The 27,722-nt window shown below is 47.9% G+C and overlaps 9 protein-coding genes across 12 annotated transcripts; 4 read left to right on the top strand and 5 right to left on the bottom strand.

Annotated features, from left to right (window-relative positions):
* Nucleotides 1-3: 3 nt before the first annotated feature.
* On the top strand, nt 4-3,531 carry BDCG_00888. Of its 2 annotated transcripts, XM_045416394.1 has the most exons (5): nt 4-652; nt 1,013-1,161; nt 1,260-1,347; nt 1,447-1,943; nt 2,022-3,531. In XM_045416394.1, the coding sequence occupies exons 1-5, from the start codon at nt 393-395 to the stop codon at nt 2,861-2,863; spliced, it is 1,836 nt and encodes a 611-aa protein (XP_045272135.1). In that variant the 5' UTR covers nt 4-392; the 3' UTR covers nt 2,864-3,531. The 2 variants fall into 2 exon arrangements, with proteins under 2 accessions (XP_045272135.1, XP_045279338.1); XM_045416395.1 differs by having other exon boundaries at nt 4-1,161; nt 2,022-3,268.
* A 174-nt stretch (nt 3,532-3,705) lies between these two features.
* BDCG_00887 lies at nt 3,706-10,066 on the top strand. Of its 2 annotated transcripts, none has more exons than XM_045416392.1 (3): nt 3,706-4,392; nt 4,565-8,721; nt 8,784-10,066. In XM_045416392.1, exons 1-2 carry the CDS (start codon nt 3,797-3,799, stop codon nt 5,628-5,630), a joined length of 1,662 nt encoding a protein of 553 aa, XP_045272134.1. In that variant the 5' UTR covers nt 3,706-3,796; the 3' UTR covers nt 5,631-8,721; nt 8,784-10,066. The 2 variants fall into 2 exon arrangements, with proteins under 2 accessions (XP_045272134.1, XP_045279337.1); XM_045416393.1 differs by having other exon boundaries at nt 3,792-4,392; nt 8,787-10,066.
* Nucleotides 4,537-7,931, bottom strand: BDCG_00886 (uncharacterized protein). The gene is made up of 3 exons (XM_045416391.1): nt 7,432-7,931; nt 7,231-7,348; nt 4,537-7,116 (listed from the first exon to the last, which is right to left on the bottom strand). Exons 1-3 carry the CDS (start codon nt 7,547-7,549, stop codon nt 5,769-5,771), a joined length of 1,584 nt encoding a protein of 527 aa, XP_045272133.1. The 5' UTR covers nt 7,550-7,931; the 3' UTR covers nt 4,537-5,768.
* On the bottom strand, nt 8,811-10,730 carry BDCG_00884. Of its 2 annotated transcripts, XM_045416390.1 has the most exons (3): nt 10,378-10,730; nt 9,962-10,327; nt 8,811-9,853 (listed from the first exon to the last, which is right to left on the bottom strand). In XM_045416390.1, exons 2-3 carry the CDS (start codon nt 9,994-9,996, stop codon nt 9,076-9,078), a joined length of 813 nt encoding a protein of 270 aa, XP_045279336.1. In that variant the 5' UTR covers nt 9,997-10,327; nt 10,378-10,730; the 3' UTR covers nt 8,811-9,075. The 2 variants fall into 2 exon arrangements, with proteins under 2 accessions (XP_045279336.1, XP_045272132.1); XM_045416389.1 differs by having other exon boundaries at nt 9,962-10,730.
* A 152-nt stretch (nt 10,731-10,882) lies between these two features.
* Nucleotides 10,883-13,469, bottom strand: BDCG_00883 (uncharacterized protein). Its single transcript, XM_045416388.1, has 3 exons — nt 12,535-13,469; nt 12,165-12,425; nt 10,883-12,074 (listed from the first exon to the last, which is right to left on the bottom strand). Exons 1-3 carry the CDS (start codon nt 12,814-12,816, stop codon nt 11,358-11,360), a joined length of 1,260 nt encoding a protein of 419 aa, XP_045272131.1. The 5' UTR covers nt 12,817-13,469; the 3' UTR covers nt 10,883-11,357.
* Nucleotides 13,470-13,654: 185 nt separating this feature from the next.
* BDCG_00882 (glutamyl-tRNA synthetase) lies at nt 13,655-16,356 on the top strand. Its single transcript, XM_045416387.1, has 2 exons — nt 13,655-14,200; nt 14,290-16,356. Exons 1-2 carry the CDS (start codon nt 13,949-13,951, stop codon nt 16,162-16,164), a joined length of 2,127 nt encoding a protein of 708 aa, XP_045272130.1. The 5' UTR covers nt 13,655-13,948; the 3' UTR covers nt 16,165-16,356.
* Nucleotides 16,357-17,479: 1,123 nt separating this feature from the next.
* Nucleotides 17,480-21,914, top strand: BDCG_00881 (glutaminase). Its single transcript, XM_045416386.1, has 6 exons — nt 17,480-18,156; nt 18,209-18,573; nt 18,644-19,055; nt 19,144-20,146; nt 20,200-20,330; nt 20,439-21,914. The coding sequence occupies exons 2-6, from the start codon at nt 18,290-18,292 to the stop codon at nt 21,252-21,254; spliced, it is 2,646 nt and encodes an 881-aa protein (XP_045272129.1). The 5' UTR covers nt 17,480-18,156; nt 18,209-18,289; the 3' UTR covers nt 21,255-21,914.
* A 1,011-nt stretch (nt 21,915-22,925) lies between these two features.
* BDCG_00880 (uncharacterized protein) lies at nt 22,926-24,488 on the bottom strand (the record flags this gene model as incomplete). Its single annotated transcript, XM_045416385.1, has 5 exons — nt 22,926-23,556; nt 23,636-23,783; nt 23,865-24,047; nt 24,158-24,176; nt 24,468-24,488. The coding sequence occupies 5 exons, from the start codon at nt 24,486-24,488 to the stop codon at nt 22,926-22,928; spliced, it is 1,002 nt and encodes a 333-aa protein (XP_045272128.1).
* Nucleotides 24,489-26,443: 1,955 nt separating this feature from the next.
* On the bottom strand, nt 26,444-27,697 carry BDCG_00879 (bZIP transcription factor; the record flags this gene model as incomplete). The annotated part of the gene is made up of 3 exons (XM_045416384.1): nt 26,444-26,805; nt 26,952-27,524; nt 27,637-27,697. 3 exons carry the CDS (start codon nt 27,695-27,697, stop codon nt 26,444-26,446), a joined length of 996 nt encoding a protein of 331 aa, XP_045272127.1.
* Nucleotides 27,698-27,722: the final 25 nt, after the last annotated feature.

The raw sequence follows: 27,722 nt of genomic DNA, 5'->3' as shown, positions 1-27,722 counted from the left end.
ATACATACATTTATTTAGCCCGATCAATCACACCCAGCTGCGATAAGACACGCAGTAATCTGATAAATAGAGAGAGACTGGAGAGAAGGCATCTCAGTCTTTTTTATTATCAAACCTCATTAATTCTGAACAAAAAACAAACATATTAATATAAATTGGAATTCCTCTCTTTCATGCATTCGCCAGAGGGGAAACATCCCCCAGAATGAAGGAAGACTCATTCTCCCCACCCACAGCGCCTAATTTCCAATTTCCAATTTCCACTTATCATCTTCATCATCTCCATCATCCTATCCAGCAGCCCCCGCCGCGCTTCCAGCAATAAAGGCCGTGGAAGAGCCCCAAACATCTCCTCTCTCCATTCCGCGAAGTGACATCCCCACCGCCCAACTATGGCAACGGATGTATCACACGCAACGACCGCGGTAGTGACAGAGGAATCTAAGCCGGCCCGGACGCGCCCAGGTCCTTCGAGCTCGACGGCGACGACGACGAGAAGGACCTCCCGCGCCATAGAGAAGTGGTGGCACGTTCATTTTTTCCGGGGCATGATTGGCGATGTCAAGAGGCGGGCGCCGTACTATGCGAGCGACTGGAAGGATGCGTGGGATTACCGTGTGGTGCCGGCGACGGTGTATATGTATTTTGCAAAGTATGGCCCAGAGAATATGAATTTTCTTTCTTTTTTCTTTTGGCTTCTTCCTTTGCCTGATGATTTCTGTTCCGCATTTTCCTGCTCTTTCTTCCCTCCTTGTCATTCCCTGCCTTCTACTTTTGCCCTGCCATCATGTGTTTTCAATTCGAAACTCCTCGAAGGAAAAAGGGGGGAATGAAGAAGGAATCATGGCTATTCGTTGCCCATGATATTGCCGAACTGTCCAGTGAGAGGGACAAACAACAATGAGAAGAAAATGGAGAAAATGGAGCAGTGCGCCCAAATGCAGAGCTTCTAAACAGCCTCCACAGATACACACGATGTTGGTAACGATAGGAATACTTACTGTACCTGCAGCATCTTGCCCGCTCTTGCATTTTCCTTGGACATGTTCGAACAAACAGACATGAGCTACGGAGTCAACGAGGTGTTGTTGGCCTCGGTGCTGGGTGCAGTCGTCTTCGCTTTGCTTGCAGGCCAGCCCTTGGTTATTGTTGGAGTGACAGGTTAGTAGTACTGTACCTATTGACATCGTCATCGCTTGGTATAGGGAGTTATCCAGGGGGAGTGGGTGTGTGCGTGTTGCTAACATACCAGTTCACAGGCCCAATCACCGTCTTTAACTATACCGTTTATGATATCATGTCCCCAACAGGCACCAACTACCTGGGCTTCATGTGCTGGATTGGAATGTGAGTGAACAAACCTACACGGGGATCTAATGCATTATGGCATGGACTCTGGCGTCGTGCATGGAAAAGATACAACAGATATTATTAACACGGTTCCAGATGGGCAATGATAATGCATTGGATCCTTGCAATTACCAACTCCTGCAACGCTCTGACATATGTCACCCGTTTCTCCTGTGACATTTTCGGATTCTACGTCGCATTCATCTACCTGCAGAAGGGGATCCAGGTCCTCACGCGCCAGTGGCGCAAATCCGGCGAAGCCTCAGCCTACCTTTCCATCATGGTCTCTCTTCTTGTGCTCATGTGCGCCTACATCTGTGGCGCGGTCGGGGAAAGCAATTTCTTCCAGCGATATATCCGAAAATTCATCGAGGACTACGGTACACCGCTCACGATTGTGTTCTTCACGGGATTTGTACACATAGGCCATATGAAAAACGTACCCATTGAAACGCTGCCCACCACCAAGGCTTTCTTCCCGACTCTCGACCGCAGCTGGCTTGTTAATTTCTGGGATATGGACGTCGGGGACATATTCCTTGCAATACCTTTCGCCGTGCTGTTGACAATCCTTTTTTACTTTGATCATAATGGTTTTTAATCATACCCTTTTTTTTTTTTCTTTTTTTTTTTTTCTCCCTTCTCACAGCCGATACTAATCTATAAGATAGTCTCATCCCTGATAGCTCAGGGAACGGAGTTTCCGCTCCGAAAACCCGCTGGATTCCACTGGGATATCTTCCTCCTCGGTTTAACGACTGGCGTGGCCGGAATCCTTGGCATCCCTTTCCCCAACGGCTTGATCCCCCAGGCACCCTTCCACACCGCTGCGCTGTGCGTAACCCGCCAGGTCGCCGACGAAGACGAAACGAATAAGGGCAAAACCGTGCGCGTCATCGACCACGTCGTCGAGCAGCGATTCAGCAACCTGGCACAGGGTCTGCTGACGCTGGGTACCATGAGCGGGCCGCTCCTCGTCGTCCTTCATCTCATCCCGCAGGGAGTAATGGCGGGCCTCTTCTTCATCATGGGCGTCCAAGCCCTTCTCGGCAACGGCGTGACGCAGAAGCTAAAATTCCTCGCCCAGGACAGGAAATTCACCCCAGCATCCGACCCGCTCAAGCGCGTTGAGCGGAAACTGGCCATCTGGGCGTTCGTGGGGATTGAGCTTGTCGGCTTCGGCGCAACCTTCGCCATCACGCAGACGATCGCCGCCATCGGGTTCCCCGTGTTCATCCTCATCCTCATCCCCGTCCGGACATTCTTGCTTCCCCGCTGGTTTACGCAGGCGGAACTCGCTGCCCTCGATGCGCCCACGGCCAGCCCCTTTACCATGGAGAATGTGGGTGGAACGCACGGGTATGGAGACAGTGATGTAACGGTTACTCCTGCGTCCGAGCAGGGTGGTGGCTTGTTCAAGTCTTCGGATTCTACGGTTGAGGATGAGCTTGAGAGGGGGGAGTCGTATGCGCTGCAGGCCAGGTCTGCCATGCGCCGGGGCGAGTCGAGGTGAGAATTAGTGTGTTGTGCTGTGTTTTTTTCCCCTTTCGATGTGCGTAACTACATATATTTTCGTTTGTTATCAGCGGCCTCTACTGTGGATGATGGATGTTGCATGCAGATGGCTATGCTACACTAGATGTATACCACCGGGTTGGGTAACTTGAATTTTTAACATGCCGCGTGCCGCGCGAAGGGCTGGCGGGGAAAGACGGGGGTTTATCTTTGTGCGATGGAAATTAGGCCTGATTTCTTCTCTCTTTTGTGAGATAACGATTTGTGGCCAAGGAAAGAGATGATTTAATTTTGCAGATAGAGCGTGGGATGGATACATTGATGGCGTCACTTTTCTTTTCCTTTTAGTCCCTTTACTTCCGGCCGTTTGTTTGTTTGTTTTTTCTTTTTTTCTTTTTTTCTTGAAGAGTTTGCTCTTGGGTTACATTACTGCGGGCTCTAGTTCTAGGAATATTCACGCTCTCTTTTCTTTCAGCTCTTGATGGTTTGTTTTCTTGCTTGCTTTCCCTTTTTCCCCACTTTCCTAGCTTTCTCATGGCCGCTAGCATAGTGTTTGCGTGACTCCGAGCAAGGGGGGCTCTGCAACTTCCGTAGGTTTGGTAGTATGTTAGTAGTCACCGCTTTGGAAATTAGATTTTTCTTTTTCAGACTAATTTTAAATTTTCCCTTTATTTTACTTTATTGTATTTTTTTGAAATAGTTTAGGCAAAGATACCGTGGCGGGCTGTGGCTCAAAGCAGATACACTTCATTATTCTGTGCCGAATGATTTGCATGCAATGCATGGGCTGGATGCCAAGAGTCTGGGGAACATCTTCAGGGCTTCGTGATCACGTGGATTGATCGCCTTCACCGCCTTTATCGGAAATCGGCAGAATATTTTTCAGGCTCTTAGGAAAATATTTCGATAGTAACTAGTATCATTAAGCAAGATGGCTCCTTCAAAACATATAGAAACCGAATTGGAATCGGAGCCAGAACAATACCATTCCCCTACTGCGGATGATTCATCTAGCGAAGACAATGGAGTCGAAATACCAGAGCTAGCCCGCCCGTCCAAAAGGCGTCGAGTATCATCATCATCATCCTCATCAAGCTCCTCCCCAGAAGCAGCGAAACCACCACCACCAGCAACACAACAACCCCTCTTCCCAACCATCTCCCGAATAAAAAAGAAACCCACAGAGCCCGGCAACAACACCACCGGAAGAAATAATGGGAACACCATCATAACCGCAGACCCCATAACCGCCAAAGATGCCCTAGCAGCCGCAGCACCATCGGATGGCTCGTCGTCATTTGCCTCCCTCGGCCTTGCGCCATGGCTTGTAGGCTCGTTGTCGGTAATGGCTATTAAACGGCCGACAGCGATTCAGAAAGCGTGTATACCGGAGATTATAAAGGGGCGCGATTGCATTGGTGGGAGTAGGACGGGTTCGGGGAAGACGGTTGCGTTTGCGGCGCCGATTTTGCAGAAGTGGGCGGAGGATCCGTTTGGGGTTTTTGCGGTGATATTGACGCCGACGAGGTACGTGCGGAGTTGAGTTATTCAAAAAGGGGGGGATAAGTTCTAAAACGGTAGATTTGGTGCAGTTTGGTTGATGAGAGTCTGGGGAGACATACCGTTTTTATCATTTTATTTATTTATTTATTCATTATCTAATATATAAGGGTTTGCTAACTTAATTTTATAAATATAGGGAATTGGCTCTGCAGATATTTGAGCAAATCAAAGCTATTTCTGCGCCGCAATCTCTGAAGCCTATTCTCATTACTGGTGGAACCGAAATGCGGCCGCAGGCTATTGCTCTCTCACAACGCCCTCACATAGTCATTGCCACACCTGGTCGTCTTGCGGATCATATAACCAGCTCCGGAGCAGATACGATCTGCGGCCTCAACCGCACACGCGTCGTCGTTCTCGATGAAGCCGACCGGCTTCTAGCATCTGGACCCGGAAGCATGCTGCCGGACGTGGAAACCTGTCTCTCCGCGCTCCCCCCTTCGACAAGTCGCCAAACACTCCTCTTCACAGCCACAGTCACCCCGGAGGTTCGAGCGCTGAAATCCATGCCTCGCCCCGCGAACAAGCCTCCGATCTTCGTCACTGAAATCTCTACAGAAAACCAAGCTACCATCCCGCCCACGCTCAAGCAGACATATCTCCAAGTGCCCCTGACCCATCGCGAAGCGTTTCTCCACACCCTCCTATCGACGGAAGCCAACGCGCCAAAACCCTCTATTATCTTCTGCAATCGAACGAAGACGGCAGATCTCCTTGAACGTATGCTGCGGCGCCTTGGTCATAGGGTCACGTCGCTACACAGTCTTCTCCCGCAGTCGGAACGTACTGCGAATCTGTCGCGTTTCCGTGCCTCTGCAGCCCGTATATTAGTCGCGACTGATGTCGCTGCTCGTGGCCTGGATATCCCCAGCGTAAGCCTGGTGATAAACTTTGATGTGCCCCGCAATCCGGATGATTATGTCCATCGTGTTGGTCGGACGGCTAGAGCTGGGCGGGAGGGTGAAGCGGTTACGCTGGTGGGTCAACGTGATGTGCAGCTAGTTTTGGCTATTGAAGATCGTGTCGGGAAGAAAATGATCGAGTGGAAGGAGGAGGGAGTTAGCATCGAGGGTCGCGTTGTGCGTGGTGGAATTATAAAGGAGGTGGGAGAAGCGAAGCGGGAGGCTATGGGTGAGGTCGAGGAAGGGAGGGATGTGCTTGGACGTAGGGTGAGGAAGTTAAAGAAAATCCGCCAGAACTGATAAATCTTTGTCTCTTTTTCTCTTTTCTTTTTCTTTTTCTTATTCTTCTTCCATATATGTCTCATTCGTCAATTTTATCGTGTTCAGTTTCCCCTCCCGGTTGTTCATCAAGCTGCCCCCAGGAAACATAGAGGCCCCTTAGTAGTCGTAGTACCACTTTGGGGCCCGACGGATCCTTTTTGGCCGGCGTTCTGTCTCCGCCTGCATTGGAGTTGAAGTCTCTTTCCGTTTTATTTTCCGGCTCGTCGGCGCCTTTGCCTCAGCTCCCTCCTCCAGAACCATATCCTGAGTTTGGCTCCGGGCCTGAACCTCTGGCGCGGAAGAAGCGACTACCTGTTCACCACGAACAGCCTGAGATGTGATACCGGCTGGCGCAGCGTCAGGAATGTTCTTTCTACTTCTCGTTATCCTGTCTGGTTGCATCCTGGGATATTCTCCGGGCGTGGCTGCTATGTGATGCCACCGAGAAGCTCTGCCGCTCTCGATTGCTGCTGGGAGAACCGTTTCTTGAGCGTGGGGCTCCTCTCCCTTGTTTTCCGGTAAATTGAACTCTTTTTGTTGATTTGGAAAGATGTCCATCTCCAATACCACTCCTTCTGGGAGCCCCCGCCCGGCTGAGCGACTCCTAAGCACTCTTCTTGACTCTCCCTCATCGCCCTGGACGTTGAGAAGAGCATGATTATCGTCTAGAAACTCCCCATAATCACCTTCTGGAGCCACAGATTCGGTACCACCACATTTTGAAGGCGACTCCGTTGCCTGTTGATCCGGTTCGGGAGCAATGTTGGCCCTCGGCGCAAGTCCACCCTCATTAGTGGATGGTTCTTGTGGTTGCCTCCATTGGTTCGCTCGTGGCTCATCCTCCACTGTCTCACGATTTATGGCCTCACTTCCTCTCGTGGTTATCTCCAAAAGCAACGTGGTTGTGGTTTTGAGTGCGCATTTCCTTTGTGTAACTGGCTCTGCTTTAGCAGCTCTCTCTCCTGGTTTCGGGACAGGGTTAGCTCCTAATGCCACGTCTCTTCTCCACCGGTGAATCTCCGGGCTAGATACCGAAACATCGTCGGATCTCTGCCTCTTGACCACCGCTGGTTCCTTTGGTCTCGCGCTACTTTGCTCCCCGCGTGAACATTTATCGCTTGGACCTTCTTCGGGTGCGGAGATGACATCGTAAGGACAATATTTAGGGGAACCTGAGTCTGCTCCCGCAGTGCTTTCCCCATTGTCCATTGGCAGCACCTGTATGCCGTGGCTATCTCTTAACCCTTCTGCACCTGTTATAGGAATGTCTCCCGTAATTTTATCACCTTCCGAGGCTTTGACCTCCCCTTTACTACTACCGGACCCTGGGCGCCGTTTCATCTTCAACCACCCCGATTTATCCATCCACCTCCCCGTTTCCACGCCCCATGAGAATCGAGTGCCAGAATTATCATCTTTTCGTTCGGGGTTCCCCACAGCTTCGTACCGACGATAGATGGCGCGCCTGGTGCCCGCAAAAGACAGAAAAGAAAAAGCATCATTAGATCTTTCTTCCTCGGAGTAGACGGGTAAATCTCAGGGAATAAAAAATTGGGCGTCCACAAGGAACAAATCTCACAGTGGCTTTTCTCCTTTCCAACCCAATTGTTCACGCCAAAAATCTGTGCCCTGACCTCTCCCTTCATAATCACCGGAAAACAATATCTTACATCCTTCTGCCCACCGACAGCGCATGACTAATAAAATGGTCAGCTTTACTTCGTGCTTGGGAGCAAGAACGAATAAAAATCAAGTTCAAATCAATTGTGATGGCACTCACCTTCCTTCGACTCAACGGTTCTGAATATCCCCCCGGCATTCGCCTCTGATTCTGTGCATATACCCACCTGGGCTGTTCTTTCCGTCGCCTTCTGTCCCCTCCTAGTTACAGGCGGCATTTGCCCGATCCTGTTGGATAAGTTTCTGTATAGAATTGCCGTGATGAGATTCCGTTCCCCACGCCTCTCTTTTCTCGGCCCTATGGAGGTATTTATTTATATCTGAAACTATCCGGAGGGCCTTACTTAAACGGCCTCTTTCACCACCTCGATGCCCTGTTTCAAGCAGTGGAGATATCGAAGAAGGGGCAACAACGGCGAGTTAAAACTGGTATTAAGTTAGTATGGTTGAGAATGGTGTTTTTGGTGTTTTTGGTGCTTTCCTTTTTGCCTCTATTGTTTAACAATGGCGAGAAAGAACCTGGAGAATTTCCTAGAATGACATGACCCAGGGAGGGGATCTATCCGGGAATCTCCAGTTCTCTTTTACTTTTTCATTTTGGCTTTGATGGGGCTTAAGCTGCATGCGTGTGGTAACACTCGGTAGCTTGCTCTCCTGCACAACGCCGGAATTGCAAACCCCGAGTAGAATATAGATTCAATATAGTGAAATGAAACACAGCGCAAAAGAATGTGTGTGGCCTGTTGTGTTTAAAGGTTCATCATAATCTACCATATACCCTGGAGCTGCCTTTCTTGCTTGTTCCTCTTGTTTCAGTAATAATGGCCATTGTTTGAAGTCTCATTCTTCTCGTCTTTATTTCTTTATTTCCCCTCGGTTTCGTGGGCTCGGGAGATTCATTTCTCTTGTAGTCTATTTTAATTATTTAGCCTAAGCTAACTATAATTTGGTCGCCCAATATCATCAGTAGATTTTAGATCTCAGACCTTCAGCTACATAGTTACATACTTTTACCTACTCAACCTAGAGCAAGCTCCTGTAAAGAACAAGAAATGAGAAAGGAAACAAAGAAAGTCAAGTTTCCACCGTTAAGACTCTGCCCACCCATGCAAACCCACCCTTCTCCAAAAAGCACCAGTAAACGAACCACAGCCAAAAATTTAATATCACACCTGAAAAGTCTCCGGGAACATGCCGTAGCGATGCCATATTTTAACCAATGCATGACTCCTACAGGACCTAGATTACCTATGGAATCAAGACATTATGCGCTCAGGAAATACCACACTCAGATCTACCGTGAAGAAGTATCTGCTCTGCCGGACAACTCCGCATATACAGTTATCACGTATCTTTTCGGAACTATGCCCGCGCGGGGCCCGGAAACCTGGCAACCACCCCCCCCCCCCCCCAGCGGGACGAAGATGACCTTGCTAATGCCGAATTCAACAGCAGACACATACGGGGATCTGGGATGGCTACGACTTTGCCTACGAGCTGGTCACTGTCTACGGAGCTCGAGCGGCTAATAACCTACAGGAGGTGGAGGATGAACATGGCTTCAAATCGGCGCTGAAGGTGCCGTATTTTACTTGTTTAGGTCGAACAAAAAATCTGGCAAGGAATTCAATGCGTGGCTTGCATTTGGTTATTAACTAATATTAATGCAGTTGATGGCTTAAGATAAGGTAGGAGGCGCTGAGATGGGTCTGATGCACGCTATTTGCCATAATAGCGTTGAAGGTTATTTATTTCCACGGTGGGGACCAGCAACAGCTGTGCGAGGGGTCCCTTTCGCGCCCGCTTGCCTGCTCTCCTGGGCACCACCAACACCCGTCTTTGCCCTGGCTTTCTGATCGGCCTTATTGGCCTTCCTAGCAGCTGCGGCGGCCGCTCTTGCAGCCCTTGCAGCCCACTGTTGTTCCACATAGACCTCCCTCCGCCTCTCAAGCAGATACTCATAAATATCCGCCTCGTACTCTGCACACTCGGCCTTAAACGCCTTATACGCCCCAAAATTGCGCAAGCGGCGCTCAAACAACGCATCTCCAATACTGCGAATAACCAGCATGCGCACCGGCGCCGACTTGGGGAAATTCGCATACACCATCCGCACATCGTCGATGTAGATCTGCTTATCCGCCATTCGATTCATGCGCACCCACATGTCATTCTGGACGGCGTAGACGTCCAGGATCTCTGCCGCTTCGAGGATGCGGGTGTACTTGGCGAAGGGGAGCCGGTCGATTTTGGCGTACCCATGCCGCGCGCCCTTGCAGCAGGCCAGCATCCATCTAAAAACCACGAGATGGGCCTGTGCGACGCCGCCGTATATGGTTACGGCATTAGTGCCGTTGCAGCCTTTGCGGGCTACAGTGGGCTCGTGTTTAGCGGGGAAGCAGTCTTTGATATAATAAGAGAAGTGGGTGGCTAGCCACAGGGGATATGTGTCGTAGATGGGTTGGGGAGTTGCATCCTGAGTGCTGGCGTGGAGGATGCGGATTTTAGGTCCTCCTAGGAGACTGGACATGGTTAATTAATGGATGGTTGATCGAGAATAAGCAACGGGAATACCGTGAGGCAATAGATAATTATATCATATGCGGCTTGTTCATGTAGGATTTACTTACTAGCTCATGCCAGGGGTTAGATAGACGGGAACCATTTTGAATATGGATTCTCCGTTCAAACGAGGTCTTAGAATTCGGCAGGCGGGACAAATGTATATGATATATTTATCCTCAATAAACTGGACCCTAGAACCAAAGGCTCAGATAACTAGGAGGACTATAGCAATAGGGTAATTTGATGCTGGATCTCAGTTGACAAACAGGTGTAACCGATGTCCTCCTGGAAGTGAGTCCGGCCTGGCATTTGACGTAGCAAGAAGACAAAAAAATAGATATGTCGTAGTTGGAAGAAGGGGAAAATGAACGAAGAATAATATACTGAATGCCAGTATATATATGAATAGCGCAAGCCCCATATGTCGCTTGCTATAGTTATAGATCAGTAGTGAAGTGCGATATAAAGGAATACTTCTCACATCTTTGGAGGGTGCCACCGGTGCCCATTTATTTCATTTTCGGTCATACTAGAGCTTTGCCAAAGTATAGAAGCTCGATTCTCTCAAGCCAGCAACATGATATTCACGATGGTTAAAGCTATATATAAACCATGATGAGTGAGATAGAACTGAATGATGAATGGATAGAGCAAGGTGTGCAGCTATCCTGAGGGAATGGAGCAGCATCGTCAAACAATAAGTTGTGTTTGCTCCACTAGAAGCAAATCAAACCTCAACGAGGGAATCAAGAGAGGCAAAATGAAAGGTGTGAAATAGCCTGTATGTGTACTTGATATGGCATCATCCCGGCCTACTTAATAGCCTTAGAGAGCGATCGCGGTGTTGTATATTTAAGATCACGACGATGATGAGGATGAGCGTGACAAAGTTCCGTCATGTGACCATTTCAGGGGTTCCAAGCTCGCTTCAGGGGCAAACAAACCTTGAGGTCGAGAAATGATATATGAAACAGTGCAGGATGGAATCGGTATTGTCAAAATATATTATTAAAGTCGTTTCTCTTTCTAGTTACTTAGAAAACGAAAATTCTGCTTCTTCTTTATCCTTTATCCGGGTATTCTGCCCCCAAACCGACCAATTCGCAACGTATCCAGCAAACAAAACAAAAAACATTTCTCCTCAGATTCAAAATCCTGCGTGGGGAATCTCATAATAATCTTCAACTTCATGCAAACTAACCCTCCATCTCCGCCCATTTCTCACCTAAACAGTGGCCTGTCATATCGTACACAAGAATGAAAAGAAAAGAAGTACAAAAAGAAATCACATAGGGAATTAGAAACGAAAACCAGAAACATATCCACATCCATTCCTACTCAACGAGGGACTAAAGGGAAAAGAAAAAGAAAACGTTTCTCGACCACCTCTTTTCATGCAAAAAATTTTGAACATCATGATCGATGAATGAGCTAACCTTGGTCTAAAAGCTATGATTTTTATCACCCGGTCCACTCGTCCAGATTATCGAACTCAGTAGTAGTCTTCATCAGCTTCAGAAGTCCATCAAGTGCTTCTCCCTTCTTGGCCTTGGCAATCATCTGGTCCACAGAGCACATTTTCGCGTTTCGCTCGATGACAATGGGCGAGTTTCCAGTGTGTGGTGGGCTGCAGGGCTGCATTGGCGAGGTGGGGATTTCTACAGGGTAGTTGTTCCCATTTCCGTTGCCGTTGTTATCGCTGCTGGTGGCTTTGCCGCTGTTGACATCACGTATGCCTCCGGTCTGCGTTGGGGTCAACTCATTTTCCATGTACCCGCGTGCGTGTGTGTGAGTGTGCCCGTAGCGGTTCATCTCTATCTCCATCTGTCTCTCCAGCTCAGACTTCCCAGGAAAGTTTTCTCCCGCGGTTGAACCAGGGGGTGAGAACAGCATAGTATTAGGCGCGTAGCGAGCTGAGTAGCTCGTCGGTTGCAAGATGGGGGGAGGGAGGAGTCTGGGCATTTTGGCTCTTGGAGTCAAGTCTTCGTCCCCATCACCTGCGTATCTGTGTTTGCTGGCTGGCCGTGGGAGGGGTCGCAGCGGAGGAGGGGGGTAAGGACGATCACGGCTGTTGGCTTGTTCCTCGAGCGCTGACAGTCGACGATCGATCTCTTTACGTTTGGGCTCTTTGATGTTCTTCATGGCTGCTTGGACGCGGCTGCGGAGGAGGTTTGCTTTCTGTGCGAGCGTTAGTAAAAACAATCTGTTGCATGCTGTGACAGCTAGACAGTTTTGGTTTTTTTTCTTTCTTGTTCAAGGCTTGCTAACCTGTTGGATGAATGCTTTTCTCTTAGCAGGGTCCGTTGGCACGATCGAAGCTGGTGCTGCTTCTGCTACTTTCGCAGTCGTTGTTTGTGTGGGACTTTTTGAGGAGGAAAGGGGGGCATTAGGCGAAGACGTGTTGCTCCCAGATTCAAAGCTGAGATTGAGGAGAGATGACATGGTGTCACTCTGCTGTGAGGATGTGTTCTTGAGACCCTTGTTGTCATCAAAAGCGGGTGCGGGTTGAAGAAAGGAAGAGGAGATGATCTGTGAGAAGAGTCTTAGTGTATAGTCCTGTTTCTTCTCATTCTCTCACTCATGTCATGTGTTGCTTCTTTTTGTTTATTATTTTTCCTGGGCACATAATAACACATACTTGTTTATCTGCTTCTGTACTAGACTGTGTGTTATTCTCTTCATAGATGTAGAACTCCTCCTCCCGCCGGGCCTGGCTAAATGAACTCTTTGTCGAGCTGGATCTGTTCTGAGCGGAGTCCACCTGGTCAATTGACCTTTTCTGGCCCGCTAGTACTGAGGGAGACATCGAAGATATGCTCGACTTGCTCGTGGTATGAGAATGTGAAGGGATTAGAGACGCGTTGGTTGATTTCTCAACCAAAACGCGTCTTTCAGATTTCATGGGACTCGACGGTGGCATTATGAGTGTATATGATATAAACGAATCGACTGCGAAGGCTACGGGTAAGAAATACGGACGTGGAGGGCAAGTCGTGAGTTTGTGGGAGGGGAGGGTCTATATGGGATTTCGACTATAACAGAGGTATATTATTAAAGTTCAGTTGACACTCCGCAGACGGAGAGGGAAACGAGGGAAATTGGAGGAAGAAAAGAAGTCGAAAACACACTGCGATGGGCCTTCTATAACCAATTGAACCTGAAAAATGTGCAAGGGGAGAAAGACACACAATTGCAGGAGAAAGAAGTGCGGGCACCATCGCGTGTTGAGAAATGGGCTATCTCCGCTAGTTAACTATGGATGCGCGCTTGGGATTAGTTAACTATCTCACTAGCATTGCACAACTTCACGACTTGTTTTGGCGCGTGGGAATTTCGGCGCCGGAAAAACCTGACACACTGCGCGTTGCTGGCGTGGATACAATTCTTATTGTTATTACGGAGTATTATTATTATTATTATTGTTGTTGTTCTTCTTGTTGTTGCATGATAGGAAAATAGAAAATAGAGCCTGATGAAAGAGAATCAGCTTGCTATTTAACTAAGTTAACTACTGCACAATGGTAAGCAAATGTTGGTAGGGTATTAATATGGTAAGTTATTATGAATCCTTTCACTTCTACTCCGTATAGAGTAGGGAAAAGTTCAATATCATAAAATAGAAGGGCAGTTCTTTGAGACGAGATGCGTCTAAAGTAGAAGTAGAAGTAGCTCTACTCCGTACTCCGTAGCTAATAATAATAATATTAAATAATAATGATGAAATGGATTGTCGTGGTTGGCAATTTGCGGGTGTTGGTTGATTGCCCCGCTAAAACTAGATTCTACACCCCTCCTCCCTCCCTCATCTGGATTGAGGCGCCGTATTTGTCCAAATAGACCACCACCAACCCAGTCATATTGGTGGCATTGACTCACAGACACCACCTGGTGCGCATTCTCTTTTCCACCAGCCTGGGGACATATATTTACCGGGGAAATATCAACCACATCCGTCAGCTCCGCTTGCCCAAGCTCAGCCTGCCGCCAATACCCCTCCCTCCATTCCACACAGACCTTGACAGGATAGTAAAAATACTGACGCCCTCACGACTATGTCTCAACTCACCGTTGCAGCTAAGGCAAACAATGCCTTCCTTCTTCCAACACTCCTCGCTATCAACTATGTCAAGCAGATCCTCCCAGGCACTGACATCACCGTGGGATTCGAGGATGCCGAAGCCATCGGATCCCAGGGTGCAAAGCTGGAGCTCAAGACAGACGATGGGAATACAATTTACGACGATGATATCCTAACACATCTGGAGAATATCTATGAACCTCTGCAGACTGGGAACAAGGAGCAGGTTTGTGCAATTACAGCTACACAAAAATTTCGTCCTCCTACTACTCAACATTGCTAACCGCAAAGTATTTTTTTAAAAACGAAATTTAGGTTGATGAGTGGCTGAAGCGATCAACTACTTTGAGGCCATTGGATTTCAAAGCATTGGACCAGCCCTTGAAGGAGCTCGATTCCCATCTTACCCTGCGATCGTACATTGTTGGCTATTCTCTTACCCTGGCAGACCTTGCCGTGTGGGGAACGCTTCGTGGAAATAGAATTGCTATATCAGGCATTAGAAAGGCCGCAACACAAACCAGCCGCTGGTTTTCATTTATCGAAACTGCCTACCCTTGGGTGACTATCGCCGTGGCTGAGTTGAGTGCCAGTGCCCAGAAAAGAAAGGCTGCTGCAAGTGCCGCTGGTGCAAGCTACAACATTGGCTTGCCGAATGTGGAGAACGGAGTGGTGACCCGGTTCCCGCCAGAGCCATCTGGATACCTACATATCGGACATGCCAAAGCAGCGCTTTTGAACGATTATTTCGCCCATGAACAAAACAAGGGCACCCTGATTTGCCGATTCGATGATACCAATCCTTCCAAGGAAAATCAGGAGTTTGAAGATGCGATCAAGCATGATTTGTCCCTGTTGGGTATTTATCCGGACAAAACCTCTTTCTCCAGTGATTATTTCCAAGAAATGTACGAGTACTGCATCAAAATCATCAGCGACGGCAAAGCCTACGCTGATGATACTGAGAAAGAGGTGATGCAGGATGAGCGGTTTAACGGCATTGAGAGCAAGCGCCGTAACGAAAGCGTGGAGGACAACCTGGCACGGTTCGCTGAGATGAAAACCGGCTCAGTGGAAGGTCAGCGCTGGTGTATCCGTGCAAAGATCTCGGTTGACGACTTGAACAAAGCGCTCAGAGACCCGGTCATCTACCGCTGCAACATGGAGCCGCACCATCGGACTGGCAGCACATGGAAAATCTATCCGACATACGATTTCTGTGTGCCTATCCTGGACTCCTTGGAGGGCGTGACCCACGCACTGCGGACTACTGAGTATGGTGATCGAAACGCACAATATGCCTGGATGCAGGAGGCTCTTGGCATTCGCAAAGTCCATATCTGGGACTTCTCGCGCGTAAACTTCATTCGTGCGGTGCTGTCGAAGAGAAAGCTGACGAAGTTGGTCGACGAGGGAGTTGTCTGGGGTTGGGACGATCCGCGCATGCCTACGATCCGGGGTATCAGACGACGGGGCATGACCGTACCAGCCCTGCGCGAATTTATCCTCAAGCAAGGCCCAAGCCGAAACGTCGTGAACCTTGACTGGACTCTTTTCTGGGCGACTAACCGCAAGTATATCGATCCTGTGGCCCCACGCCATACCGCCGTTGACAAGCAGGACATTGTCCCGGCTACCGTCAGCGGGGCTGATGGTGTGCAAACCGCCGATAAACCAAAGCACGGCAAGAATGCCGAGCTGGGCACCAAGAAGGTAATCTACAGCCCTAAAATCATCCTCGACCAGGCCGACGCCGCCTCGTTCAAACCAGACGAAGAGATCACCCTGATGAACTGGGGCAACGCGATCGTGCGCAAGATCAACAGCGACGCGGCCACGGGCAAGATCACCAGCCTCGAGCTAGAACTGCATCTGGCCGGCGACGTCAAGAAGACGGATAAGAAGGTTACGTGGCTGGCACAGGAGGGCCAGGACCTCGTCCCCGTCGAGCTGGTGGACTTTGACTATCTCATCACCAAGGACAAGATTGAGAAGGATGAGGACATCCATGACTTCTTGACGCCGCAGACGGAGTTCCGGTCTGAAGCGTTTGCGGATTGCAATGTAGCGGGGTTGGCGGAGGGGGGTATTATTCAGTTTGAGCGGAAGGGATATTTCAGGCTGGATCGGCCGTATAAGGATGGGAAGCCTGCTGTTTTCTTTAACATCCCCACTGGCAAGACAGGATAGTGTTCTTGCTCGATTGGCAAGGGGCACGGGACCCTGCGGAAATGACAAGGAAATGAAACAAGGTCGATAGCTTTTTTGGGTGTTATTTAATCAATGTTACATCTGACAGAGAATAAAATAAAGACAATAGGCAAAAGCAATGTGAATATTGATAATAATGAGAAAAATATAATTCATTCCTTTCTTACCCAACCCAACCCATCATGTTCACAACGGTTTATTTTTCCCGGGCTATCATATCTCCAGGCACAACCCCATGCGTTTCTTGCTTTTATATATGTATCCCATGATCGACGATCCGACGACTGCAAGGCAGTTAGTTGTCCGATCAATCTTTTTTGTTTTCTTTTCTTTTCTTTTCTTTTCTTTACTTTTTCTTTTTCCTTTTCTGTTTCCCGCAGAATCTCCAGTGCCCACTCACCACCACATTGTTTGCCTCTCAGGGTAGTTTAGACGGGGGCTCAACTGTGAACATTCAAAAGTACGAAAATTTTTCGTTTACTCCAGATGAGGCCCTTCATGTATCGTCATTATGACACCCAGCCCGTGCCCCCAGGTAGGTAGAGTGCATATATTGATTTTTAATCTTTTATTTTTTATTTTTTATTTTTTGTTTCCTGCTTTTTCCTTCGCATTTATTCTCGAGAAGATCTATCTATCTATCTATGTACAGTACTGTACATCCCGGAGCAGCCTCGCATGTTTCAAATAATGTCTTGCATCTGACGACCCGAGTCGCATCTTAAAGATGAGCATGGGCGAGGTGTTTTTGTCGGGTGACTGAAATGAAAACCTCACAAGGCCTCACCAGAAAGGAATTGGTCATCGCAATGGTGGGGAGAGGAGAGAGAGGCTGAGGCTTGGGGATAGTTATTGGTTATATAGCTATTATTAGATTTGGCCGAGCTGCTGGATGGAAGATACATTGCAGCGATGACATTGTACGGAGTACTGTATATTTAAGTCAACAATGCAAGGGCCAAGGTCTACCTGTAGATTTGTCAAGCGTTAGACGGAGTAGCGATAACCTATCGAAGTGTGTGTGTTAGAGGTTGTACGGCGTGAGAGATATGCAGGGCCAGGCGTGGGTTTTTTTTTTTTTTTTTTTTGTCCCTTCTTTGGGTCGAATAAACAAAATTGAACTTTGAAGATGGGCTTTCTTTTCTCGTTCGTTTTATTCTATCTCCCATCCACGCGCGGTACTTGATCAGTGATGGGGCGGGGAGACTGTATACAGTAGATAGTGGGGAAGGGAGGGGAGATAATCAGCGGGCTAAACTTATAGTTAAGTTATCCGGTATTTAAGCCGTGTAGGCTAGGGCAGCGGCTAAATAGTTCTAGATTCCCCCCGTCTTCCGTTCCATCCATCAACAAGTTTTGGGATGGTTGTACAGGTACATGTATGTACTGTACATATATACATACTACACAGAGAGCGAAACGGGGAGTTGGACTCGGCATCAGATATTTTTAACTATGTTTTGGTATCTTATGCCTGATGGGTGGAGAAGGAATAATCAACAGCAGTAAGTTAACTAACTATGAGATAATAAACCTGCCCTTTTTCAAATCATTCTTGTTTGTTGATGCTCGAGCGGAACCGCGGGAAGGAGGAAGTCAATCTCTGTTTTCTGTTTTCCTTTGCGCTTCATCCATTTCCCCGTTCTCATCATCATCTGTCTGTCTCCTCTCTCTCTCTCTCTCTCTCTCTCTACCCCACGCATCACCACAATTTCGAGTCATTCTTTGGGCAATTTTGGGCCACGCATCATCGAGCAACCAGCGCACATATACAGCGTGTAAATCGCCATTAATATAGCGAGCGGGGCTGGGATCGGCTGCGGCTCCACTTGGCCTGACTTCTCCGCATGACCTTCATTCATTGACCAAACCTAACCTCCTCGTCGCTTTCTTCTTCTTCTTATACCAACTCCCAACTCCCAACTCCCTACTCCCTACTCCCTCTCCAGCCGCTCTGGTTCTTCTCTTCGCGTTCGTTCTCCTCCTCCCCAGCTACATCGCAATGCTAACTAGGAGGTCATAGTATCTTTAAACAGTACCCCTCCATTCCCCGGTTACATCCTTATCCCCCCCAGCTATTTTATGGTGGAGCTGAGCTGGCACCATGCGATGGTTACTCACTCCGCTCCTTGGGGCAGCCATCTTCCACTCCTTTCTTGTTGCTGCCTCCCGCCTTACCCCTCCCGTTCTCCCGTTGGTAGTGCGGAATCCATATCTTAGCACCTGGCTCGCCAATGCTCGAGATGACCCGTGGGCTCACTGGCCCATGTTCTACACGGGAGAGCATATGGGACTCTCCCTAATGGCCTCTGTCCCTGACACAGGATATGTATATCCGCTGCTTGGACGCCCTCAGGATTCATTGACTCCAGTTACGGATGAGTCTGGGTATGTTTACCTGCTGCCAAATTTGGAAACGTAAGGCACTTGCTTGTCTGACAAGAGATAAATCACATAGCTACAATATCTCGTATCCCACGTATCTGGGTGCGAAGTACGATGCTTCCACTACCAACCTAACCTACTCCATTGCCACATCCCCATCTGGAACGTCAGCAGAACCACTTCTCATTACGCTGTCATTCTTGTCACCCATTACTCCGAGTTCTACTCTTCGTCAGTCCATCCCTGCTGCGTATGTCACTGTCTTTGTCAAGGGGAACAGGAATGTTCATATCTATATGGACTTGAACGGCCAGTGGGTCAGTGGCCACCGGGGGGCTCGCATTGTATGGGATTTCGACCGTATAATTCCCGACGATGGAGGGCCGCCCCTTAATAGATGGCATGTCAAACGCGAAACGGAACAACACTTTACGGAGCACAATGACCGCTCGGAATGGGGCAGCCTGTATATCGTTGCACCAGAGGTGAAAATCCCCCCTCCCCACCCCAATCTGGTTTGTTCATTTCGCTTAATAGGAATGTATAAAATGCTAAATAATTCAACCCACCCAGGGTGTTCGATACGAATCTGGGACTTCTGCTCTACTTCGCAAGCGGTTTGCAAGGACTGTGACTTTACAAAATGTCAATGATGATGTCTTTCGGTCGATTATGGACCAGGAGCCCGTCTTTGCCTTTTCTAAGTCATTCTCTCTCAATGCGTCAGTCGACGAAGACGCAACTGTTTTGGTGCAAGACAAAGTCACGTTTTCCATTGCTCATATCCAGGATCCGGTTGTCCAATTTGCTGCCGCCCGCGGCTTGACCATGATGAAACCTCTTTGGCAGTCTTGGTTTAGAAATGTGGACAACCTTCTTTCCTTTCACTACTCTGACTTCCAAAATGCATCCACACTTGCCGCACGCTACTCTAGTCAACTCGAAATTGATGCGTTTTTGTCCGGTGCAGAGGATTACGTTGACATTGTCGCTCTCTCTGCGAGACAAGTTCTCGGTGCGACGTCATTTTCAGGGACGGCCGAGAATCCGATTCTGTTCCTAAAGGAGATCTCATCCAATGGAAACTGCCAAACAATCGATGTTATCTTCCCCTCTTTCCCGTTTTTCCTATATACCAATCCCAGATGGCTTGTCTACCTTTTGGAACCATTGATAGAACATATGCTCAGCGGCCAGTATCCAAACACTTATGCGATGCACGACCTGGGTACTCATTTCCCTAACATTACCGGCCATCCAGATGGAAGAGATGAATACATGCCAGTAGAAGAATGTGGCAATATGCTGATAATGGGACTGGCCGTCGTTAACTCGCTGCGATACCCCGCCAAGAGCTCTGTGGTCCCCGCTGTAAACACTGAAGATGATGAAAATGTTGGCATATTTCCACTCGTAGACCTTGAATCATGCGGCAGTATCGATAAGCTTGATAGCCCCTGGGCAATGACGCCTGACGCAGGTGATAAGGCTCAGAGGTGGGTCAAAAGGTCCTACAAGCTATGGAAGCAATGGACCGGATACTTGGTCGAATTTTCTTTACTCCCTGAAAATCAACGTACGTCTGTCCTTAAGTTGTTCTATGGCGATCGCTGGCTAATTCGCATGTAGTATCTACCGATGATTTTGCTGGATGGCTGGCACTTCAAACAAATCTTGCACTCAAAGGAATTATTGGTATCAATGCAATGAGCGGGCTTTCCTCAGTTGTCGGGAATAAGGATGATTCTAGGTACTACAAGGTATGTCCGAGACTAGAGATTGTTGCTTTTCTTTATTTTATTTTTATTTTTATTTTTTAAATCTGGGAGAAAAAAGGAGCTATGTTAATTTAATTATATGTTTAACAGAATATTTCCGACACGTACATCGCGAAATGGGAAGAGTATGGGTTCTCGAGGGATAAAACTCATGCTAAACTTTCCTACGACTGGTATGGTTCTTGGACTACATTGTACAATTTGTATGCAGACTCCCTTCTCTGTTTCCATTTGGAAGGCTCGGGGAGTAGTCCTTCAAGTGGGAATGAAGGTTTCGACCACGGCGACCCGCAAAAGCCCCTTGATCCGCCAAAGAAGGACCATGAAGGTTTTGTACCTAGGCGGGTTTATGAACGGCAATCAAAATGGTTTCATTACGTGCGCCAAAAGTACGGGCTCACGTTGGACAGCCGTCGTGAATACACTAAGACGGACTGGGAGTATTTCTCGATGGCAGTATCCAGCAAAAACGTTCGCCTTGAAATCCTTCAGTCGGTTGCTAAATGGCTCAATGAAACCGCGACAGTCCGCCCCTTCACGGATCTACATAAAACCGAAGGTGACGGCCGATTCCCTGGGCCCAATTTTTTCGCTCGCCCTGTAATTGGTGGCCATTTCCCTTCCTTGCTCTTGAGAGGGCATGTAATGGGAAAGCTATGGCTGGTTGGAAGTTCTTGGATGATGAAGTGTTGGAAGACGGGCCCCCCAGCTTGCCAAGGTGCCGACTGCCCAAAGGACAATGCTCATTTTGATGAAGACGATGAGGATGAGGTTGAGGACGAGGATTCGGAGTATGATAAGGATTATGACGATCATGATGACTCGGATGAAGCACCTGCTGCCTTCTGCGTTGCAGAAGAAGAACTCATTCAGAATGGTGGCCAACATACCCAATGCAAACAATAGATGGGCTGCTCCTGGTAATTAGCACCGCTGCTGTTTTCATGATGTTAACCATGCGGCATTTCTCTTTCCTTTTTTTCTTCTTTTTCTTCTTTTCTTCTTGGTGCTGGGGGTTTACCTTGGGATTATTTTGGCTTTTTCCTGGATTTTTTTGCACTTTTTTGCTACCCCGCCTATGGTATATATATGTCTTTGATCGGTTTTGGGGCTTGCTTTGATTGTTCCATTTTCAAGGCCAATGGCATATTTTCTTGTAGGCTTCCTAGTACGGGTAGTTACGGACTAGCGCCCCGCACCACACGCATATAACCCGAGTAGATAGCTACCAATAACCAATACAGCCACTCAGACGTCCAACAGGTTATGGCCCGGATTGCTTGTTTTTTTAATAACCTTCCGCTTTTTCATTTATCTGAGGTATAAAACATCTTGCGTTCTGCATCACTGAACTGCAGAAGGATCCTGACATAATGTGACTGTTTTGAAAGCTTTGATCGCGGGGGAAAAGGGTTGAAAAGATTGATTCAAGGGGGGGGTAAAACGATGCCTCCAAGAACGCGAACTACTGCAGGATTGTTGGACACACCTGCAAGCAATATGAATGAGAACAAGCATGAATATGAGCAAGAAATATGCTATGATGTGAATGATGATGGAATGTATAATATATGGAAAGACAGGACAGACAGATAGAAGCACTCATACAAAAAGCTAGGGCATAAACTCAACTTCTCTGTCAAATACTCAGGATGCTTTGTCAATGAATGTCAAAAGGACGCGAAGGACGTACGTCGAAGACCAAGCTAAGCTGTATCTGAATGGATTGAACTGAACTAGTTGGAATGGAAGAGCTCCATCCCTCGCGGATGCCCATCTATCTGATTCTCCAATAAAAGATATATATATATATACTCGCCAAGGAAGAAACAAGTGCGCGTCTCCTACAATCTTCTGGTACCGGAGCGTTTCCTTCCCCTCGACGATATATATCCATGAGCAGTATTCATATTTGGAGGTAGTTGGCATGGCAAGTGGTTGGTTAGCTTACCCGCCCAACCGGCTCCCATTCAAATATCAGACACAGTAGGTCAGATTGAATTATGATGTTTTTTGCATCAAAATGTATAGACTAATGAAAATCAAAGTTATTTCTTTGATTTTAGTTTTTTTTAAGTTGTTTGTTCTGATTATAAAGTTTTTTTTTCATGTTATTTTTGAAGTCAACTCATCATCAATCAGCCCAAATTTCAGTTGAATCAGTTCACATCACAAACTGTTTTACATAAAACAAAGTGATAGAAATGAAATGAATGAGAGATGCATTACACAAAAAAAGAAAAGAGAGGAAAGAGAAAAGGAAAAGGAAAGCAGAAAATGTTATAGAAAAAATTTGAAGGAAAAGACATTGTTAACAAAATAGAAAAACAAAATGAAATAGAATAATATTATGAAAAAATCACAACAAAAAAAAAGAAAAGGTAAGCTTTCTCTTTTTCTTTCTTCCATCCTTTTTTTCCCCTTTCTCCACCTATTTCCTATTTCCTCTGCCTAACAACCAACTCCTTCCGTCCCCTCATTAAGACAAAAATGGAGAGAAGGGAATGAAGGGAGGGGAAAGAGAAAGGGGGAAGGGAAAGGGGGGTGGATACAGTAACGGTAACGGTACAACAAGATTTATTTGCCGCCAAGAGCCGGGAAGTTCTTCTCATCGACGTTGACGCTGGGGCCGGCAGCGGGGCCGCCACGGGGGCCACCACGGGGGCCCGCACCGCCACGGAACTCCCCACCACGACCACCACCGCCCCGTCCGCCATTCCCGCCACGGCCACGATCGCCGCCTCCACGGCCCCCGCCACCGCGTCCCCCACCACGCCCGCCGCGAGGCTGCTCGACAAAGCGCATATCCACCTCGACAAACGCCTTCTCCTTCCTGGCCTTCTCGCGCCGTGCCTTCTCCTCTTTACCCTTGATGTACGCCTCCTCGTCCTCGTCGCGCTTGAACTGGCGGGCCGTGGCCCATTTCTTGTCAGCCTTGACGCCCTCGTTGGGCTTGCGCGCTTCCTTGACGCCCAGATCCTCGCGGCGCTGCTCGGCTTGCTCGGCTAGGTATTCGGCGTAAGATTTGGCTTTGTCCTCGGCTTCCGCGGCGGCAGCGGCAGCAGCGGCAGCTTCAGCGTCAGCGGGTTCACTGCCGGGGCCTTCTTTCTTTTCTCGCTTCGCGGAGGCGGCGGCGGCCCGTTCGTCATCCCAGTTGGCTTCGCCGTCGGTCGCGCCCCAACCTTGCTCGACTTGTTTGTTGGTTTCGCTGTGGAGGGGTGTTAGTAAACGTTTTGCTTTTTATTTCCATCTTTATTTCGGTTTCGTATACTGGAAAATATGCTTACGTTCTGTCCGAGCGGTTGGTACGATCCTCACGAAGGAGGTTGCCGCGCACGTCGCGGTTCTTCACGACACCAGTTGGGATATCCGGTAGGGGAGCATCAACAGGCTTGCTGCGGTTTGCTCGGGCGCTCGCGTCATGGTCACGGAATGCTAAAAAAGAGAAATTGAAATGGGTTAGAATCTCCAAGACAAATAAGAAATATATATATATATATATATATATATCCATACCTTGCTCATTCCCATAGCGATTTCCTCCAGCACGTCCCGCACGAGGAGCACGCGCATTGGCAGGGTTGGCAGAACGGGGAGGTTCGGAAGGACCCTCACGCTTCCCATATCGAGGGGCGGCCTTGGTTATAGCGCTGGTGGGTGGCGATGGCTCCCGATCGGAATCCTCCTCGGGGTCATTACCTGAAGTAACAAACGGTTGTTAGATTAAATTGATAATATGATATATATATAGAATGGCCCCTGCGAGGAGGGTAGGGGAAAAGAAAGGCGAAAAAAAAGGAATTACATACCAAGAAGCTCGTACAGGTTCTGTTTGTGTTGAGAAGGTGGGTGACGATGTTAGCATATTTCTCAAATCATTTTTTCTCCCCTTTTTTTTCAGGTTTCTCCACAAATGAAAACAGCCATCTAACAACAACACACAATCAAAAAAAGTCAATCAAAAACCCCAATTTGTACACACGAACGTGACCACAATTGATACATCTATCTCATCAATTGCCAATTGCAAAGTCACAATTCCCGAATCCAAGGCCACTCCTCCCAATCTTTTCCAAAAACAAACAAACAAACAACAAAATCAAAAAAGTAATATCGTACCTTGGACCGGACGTCCGACATGACGCCTGGCTTTTTGTGTGGGAAAGGGGATATGCCTTCCTGGGAAGGCTTTCTGTTATTGCAGCAATTCGGTTTTTTTTAAGACGCGGGGGGGCGGGAGCTCTGGCTTTTGGGGAGGTATGAGCCGGGCGCCAGGCGGATGATGTGGGAGGATTGCTTTTTATGCGAGTTTGAATTTGGGGGGAGGGAGGGAGGGAGGTTGGTGGTGGTGGTGTGGGTTTTTGTTAAGTTTCCCTGGATTGGGTTGTTATTTTATAGGTTTATTTTGAAATGAAGTTTTGATTCGTATTTTGTAAGAATTTCAATTGTTGTCTGCGGAGGAGGGGAGGAGGATGGTGGGAGGTGAGGTGGGTGAGGTGGGTGAGGTGAGGTGAGGTGAGGTGAGGTGAGGTGAGGTGGAAGTGGAATTGAGATGGGAGAGGACTGAATAGCTGAGTCTTGTGGTGTGTGGGCTGTCTGTCTGGATTGGGCTGGGATTGGGGCAGGGCGAGGGTAGGGCAAATAATAAACACCACAACTATGGAATCGACACATACATACCTCGGGGCAAGGATTATATAGAACCCTGCGCGGAAGGTGAGCAGACAGGTATTGGCTGTTCGTCTGCGTGGTTGCTGTGAGGCGGGTTGAGGATGTTGAGGATGTTGAGGGTGTTGAGGATGTTGAGGATGATGAAGAGGAGGAGGATGAGTTCTCTTTCTTTCTGAAGGAGGTTCGTTCGCCTTCCCGATTGAGGTGGAATTTGCTAAGCGAATTGGCGGCTGGCGAGGGAAGCAGGAAGCAGCCAAACAGGACAAACACGCCCGGAAGCGGAGTCGGGCCGGAGGGGAAAAGCTTATGTCGGTTAGGGCTTAGGGTAAACAACTGACCGGGGAGTCTGTATGTTATTATATTGTTATTGATGAGTAACTTAGGTCAATATATAGTTATGAATTCAATTTGTGTCTCTCTTTGCAGCAGTTACAGTGTACCTAGCTATGATGACTAGGGGTGCAGCTTAAGTATCTTATGACCAGACAAGAGAGAGTGGCAACAAAATAAGAATTAAACTATCATGGATACTATTCAACAGGCCATGTATGATGTAGTATGATGTAATGGTAAGACATCACAATGAATGGAATCACAAACAAGAACAACAAACCAGCACAACATCACATCATCACAGCAGCATAATAATAATCATCATCATTATCAATTCTCTATTGTCATTTTCATTTTCATTTTCATTTTCACCTTCCATCATTTTCGTTTTCATATCTCCCTCAAGTCAAATCATATCAAAATCAAAGCTAGCTTTAAAAACAACAAAAGGAAACAGGCCTTCCTCATAAATCCCATGATATCAAGAATAAATATGATGAGGAAACATCCCGCCCAAGAGTATACCAAAACAAAAAATAGATGGTATCCACAGAATATAGCCCGGAAGGTAAACAAATAAACAGGCAGATATATCAGATGTATATATATATATAAACAAGAGAAAAAACCCCAAAACAAACTTCAAAAGAAAGCAAGACGCCTTTCAAAATGCCCTTCCTTCGTATCAATGGGTAAAATAAACCTTTTCTATCTTCGTTTTGCTTGCTCCGTTATCTTGTCCTTCTGTTTCCCGGGGCGCAAATATATATAAACATACACATTGTCCCAAGTGAATCTAGACTTCAAGAAAATGACCCAAAAGAATCTTTCGCCGCGGCTTTTATATAATCATGATCCGCTGGAAAAAGGCATATCGAGATGAACCTCCGTTTTCGAAACGCCGTAGAGTGTAAATCTTCTGTGTTGAAATTTGGCTCATCCAGTCCAGTCTTTTGTGTCATTCAATGAAAGAAAAATAAAATAAAATAAAATAAAGTTCGCGCCGGGTTCGGGGTTTCGCGGGTTTCGTGGGTTTTTGGTCGATTAATTTTCATATTATAAATTAAATTTCATTTGATTTATTATGTTTTTCATGGCCGTGCATGGCTCTGGGTGTAGCTGAACGGAGTCTGGAAGTGCATGCTTGCCGTCAGGCCAAATGGATCCGCATCCAGCATGGGATCGAAGTGATCGAAGAACGAATCGCCCCGTACAAAGGCTTCTGTTTCTTCGCGGGTTGGCATGTCGACGGTGGTAGTAGCAACATGAGTAGCAGCAGTGGCGGCAGCAGCAATCCGTTGCTCGCTCAACTGAGTCTGAGTCTGTGGCTGCGCTCGGGCGCTCAGTGGTCGCGGCTCGTGGTAATCGGGCGTGTACGAGGCACCTTCTCCGGAGCCGTCAGGGTCGGGTTGTTGTTCATCGAGCATGTCGGCTTGGGCGTCATATTCCTGTTCTATACGACAAAAGAGAAGGAATCAATCTAGGACCAATAGAGACTTATTTTGAGACTGGGGGAGTAAAAAACAAGAAGGGGGAGAGGAGATTTTTTTTTTCTCCTTTTCATTCCTTTCCAGGCGGGAGGGATAGGGGCTTACTTGCCTAATTGGTCATAATGCCTTTGGAACGGTGAAAGATAATAGCCTGAACCCATCCCGTTCGCGTTCACCACACTCCCCGATGGAGTGTGTGGTTGGGCAGCCGTCGTTGGCGTGGCGGGATCGGAGGGAGGGACTGAAATTGTGTGGTGGCCGTTCGTACCGTTACCGTTGCCGTTATAGCCGCCGATCGGGGATAATAATGGCGGTCGTTGGCGCTGGTGCAGCTGGGGGATATTTTGTTGCTGCTGGGGATGCATTTCCGTACCAGACGGGGACATGCCGCCTTGCAGGCTGAAGCCGGGGGACTTAGCGGTGGAAGGCGACGAGCCATGAGAGATGGGCGTGGGATGCAATTGCGGGGATCTCAGTGTATAGGAATCCTCACGATGTGCCTGTGAGATATTAGAATGGTCAAGCTTTTGTGGCATTCCGACCTTGTGACGATTGACAGACTGTCTGTTGATAGCGGTTCGTGAAAGAGGGGAATTTTGGCTTATGGGTTGTCTAGCAGGTTTGGCTGGTGGCACATCGGGACTGCCACTTTTCATACGCAGCTCAGCCTGAACATCAATGCCTATAATCGGGGAGAAGTGTGGTGGGGAAGGGGGGATACAATTAGCCGACGTCCTACATAGCTATAATCTTTTGTATAGACGCAAGACGGCACAAGGGTTATAATAATGTACCTTTTTCCAACAGAATCGCTCCAGTAGCGAGGTTCTTGTAGCGGGAGCATAAGACACTCATCAGCGGCGCTACGATGGCTCTGCTG

Source organism: Blastomyces dermatitidis (genome assembly GCF_000003525.1).
Source record: "Blastomyces dermatitidis ER-3 genomic scaffold supercont1.1, whole genome shotgun sequence".
In the NCBI taxonomy this organism is placed as follows: Eukaryota; Fungi; Ascomycota; class Eurotiomycetes; order Onygenales; family Ajellomycetaceae; genus Blastomyces; species Blastomyces dermatitidis.
The sequence above is the reverse complement of the archived record's forward strand: the minus strand, read 5'-3'. Positions and strand labels throughout refer to the sequence as shown.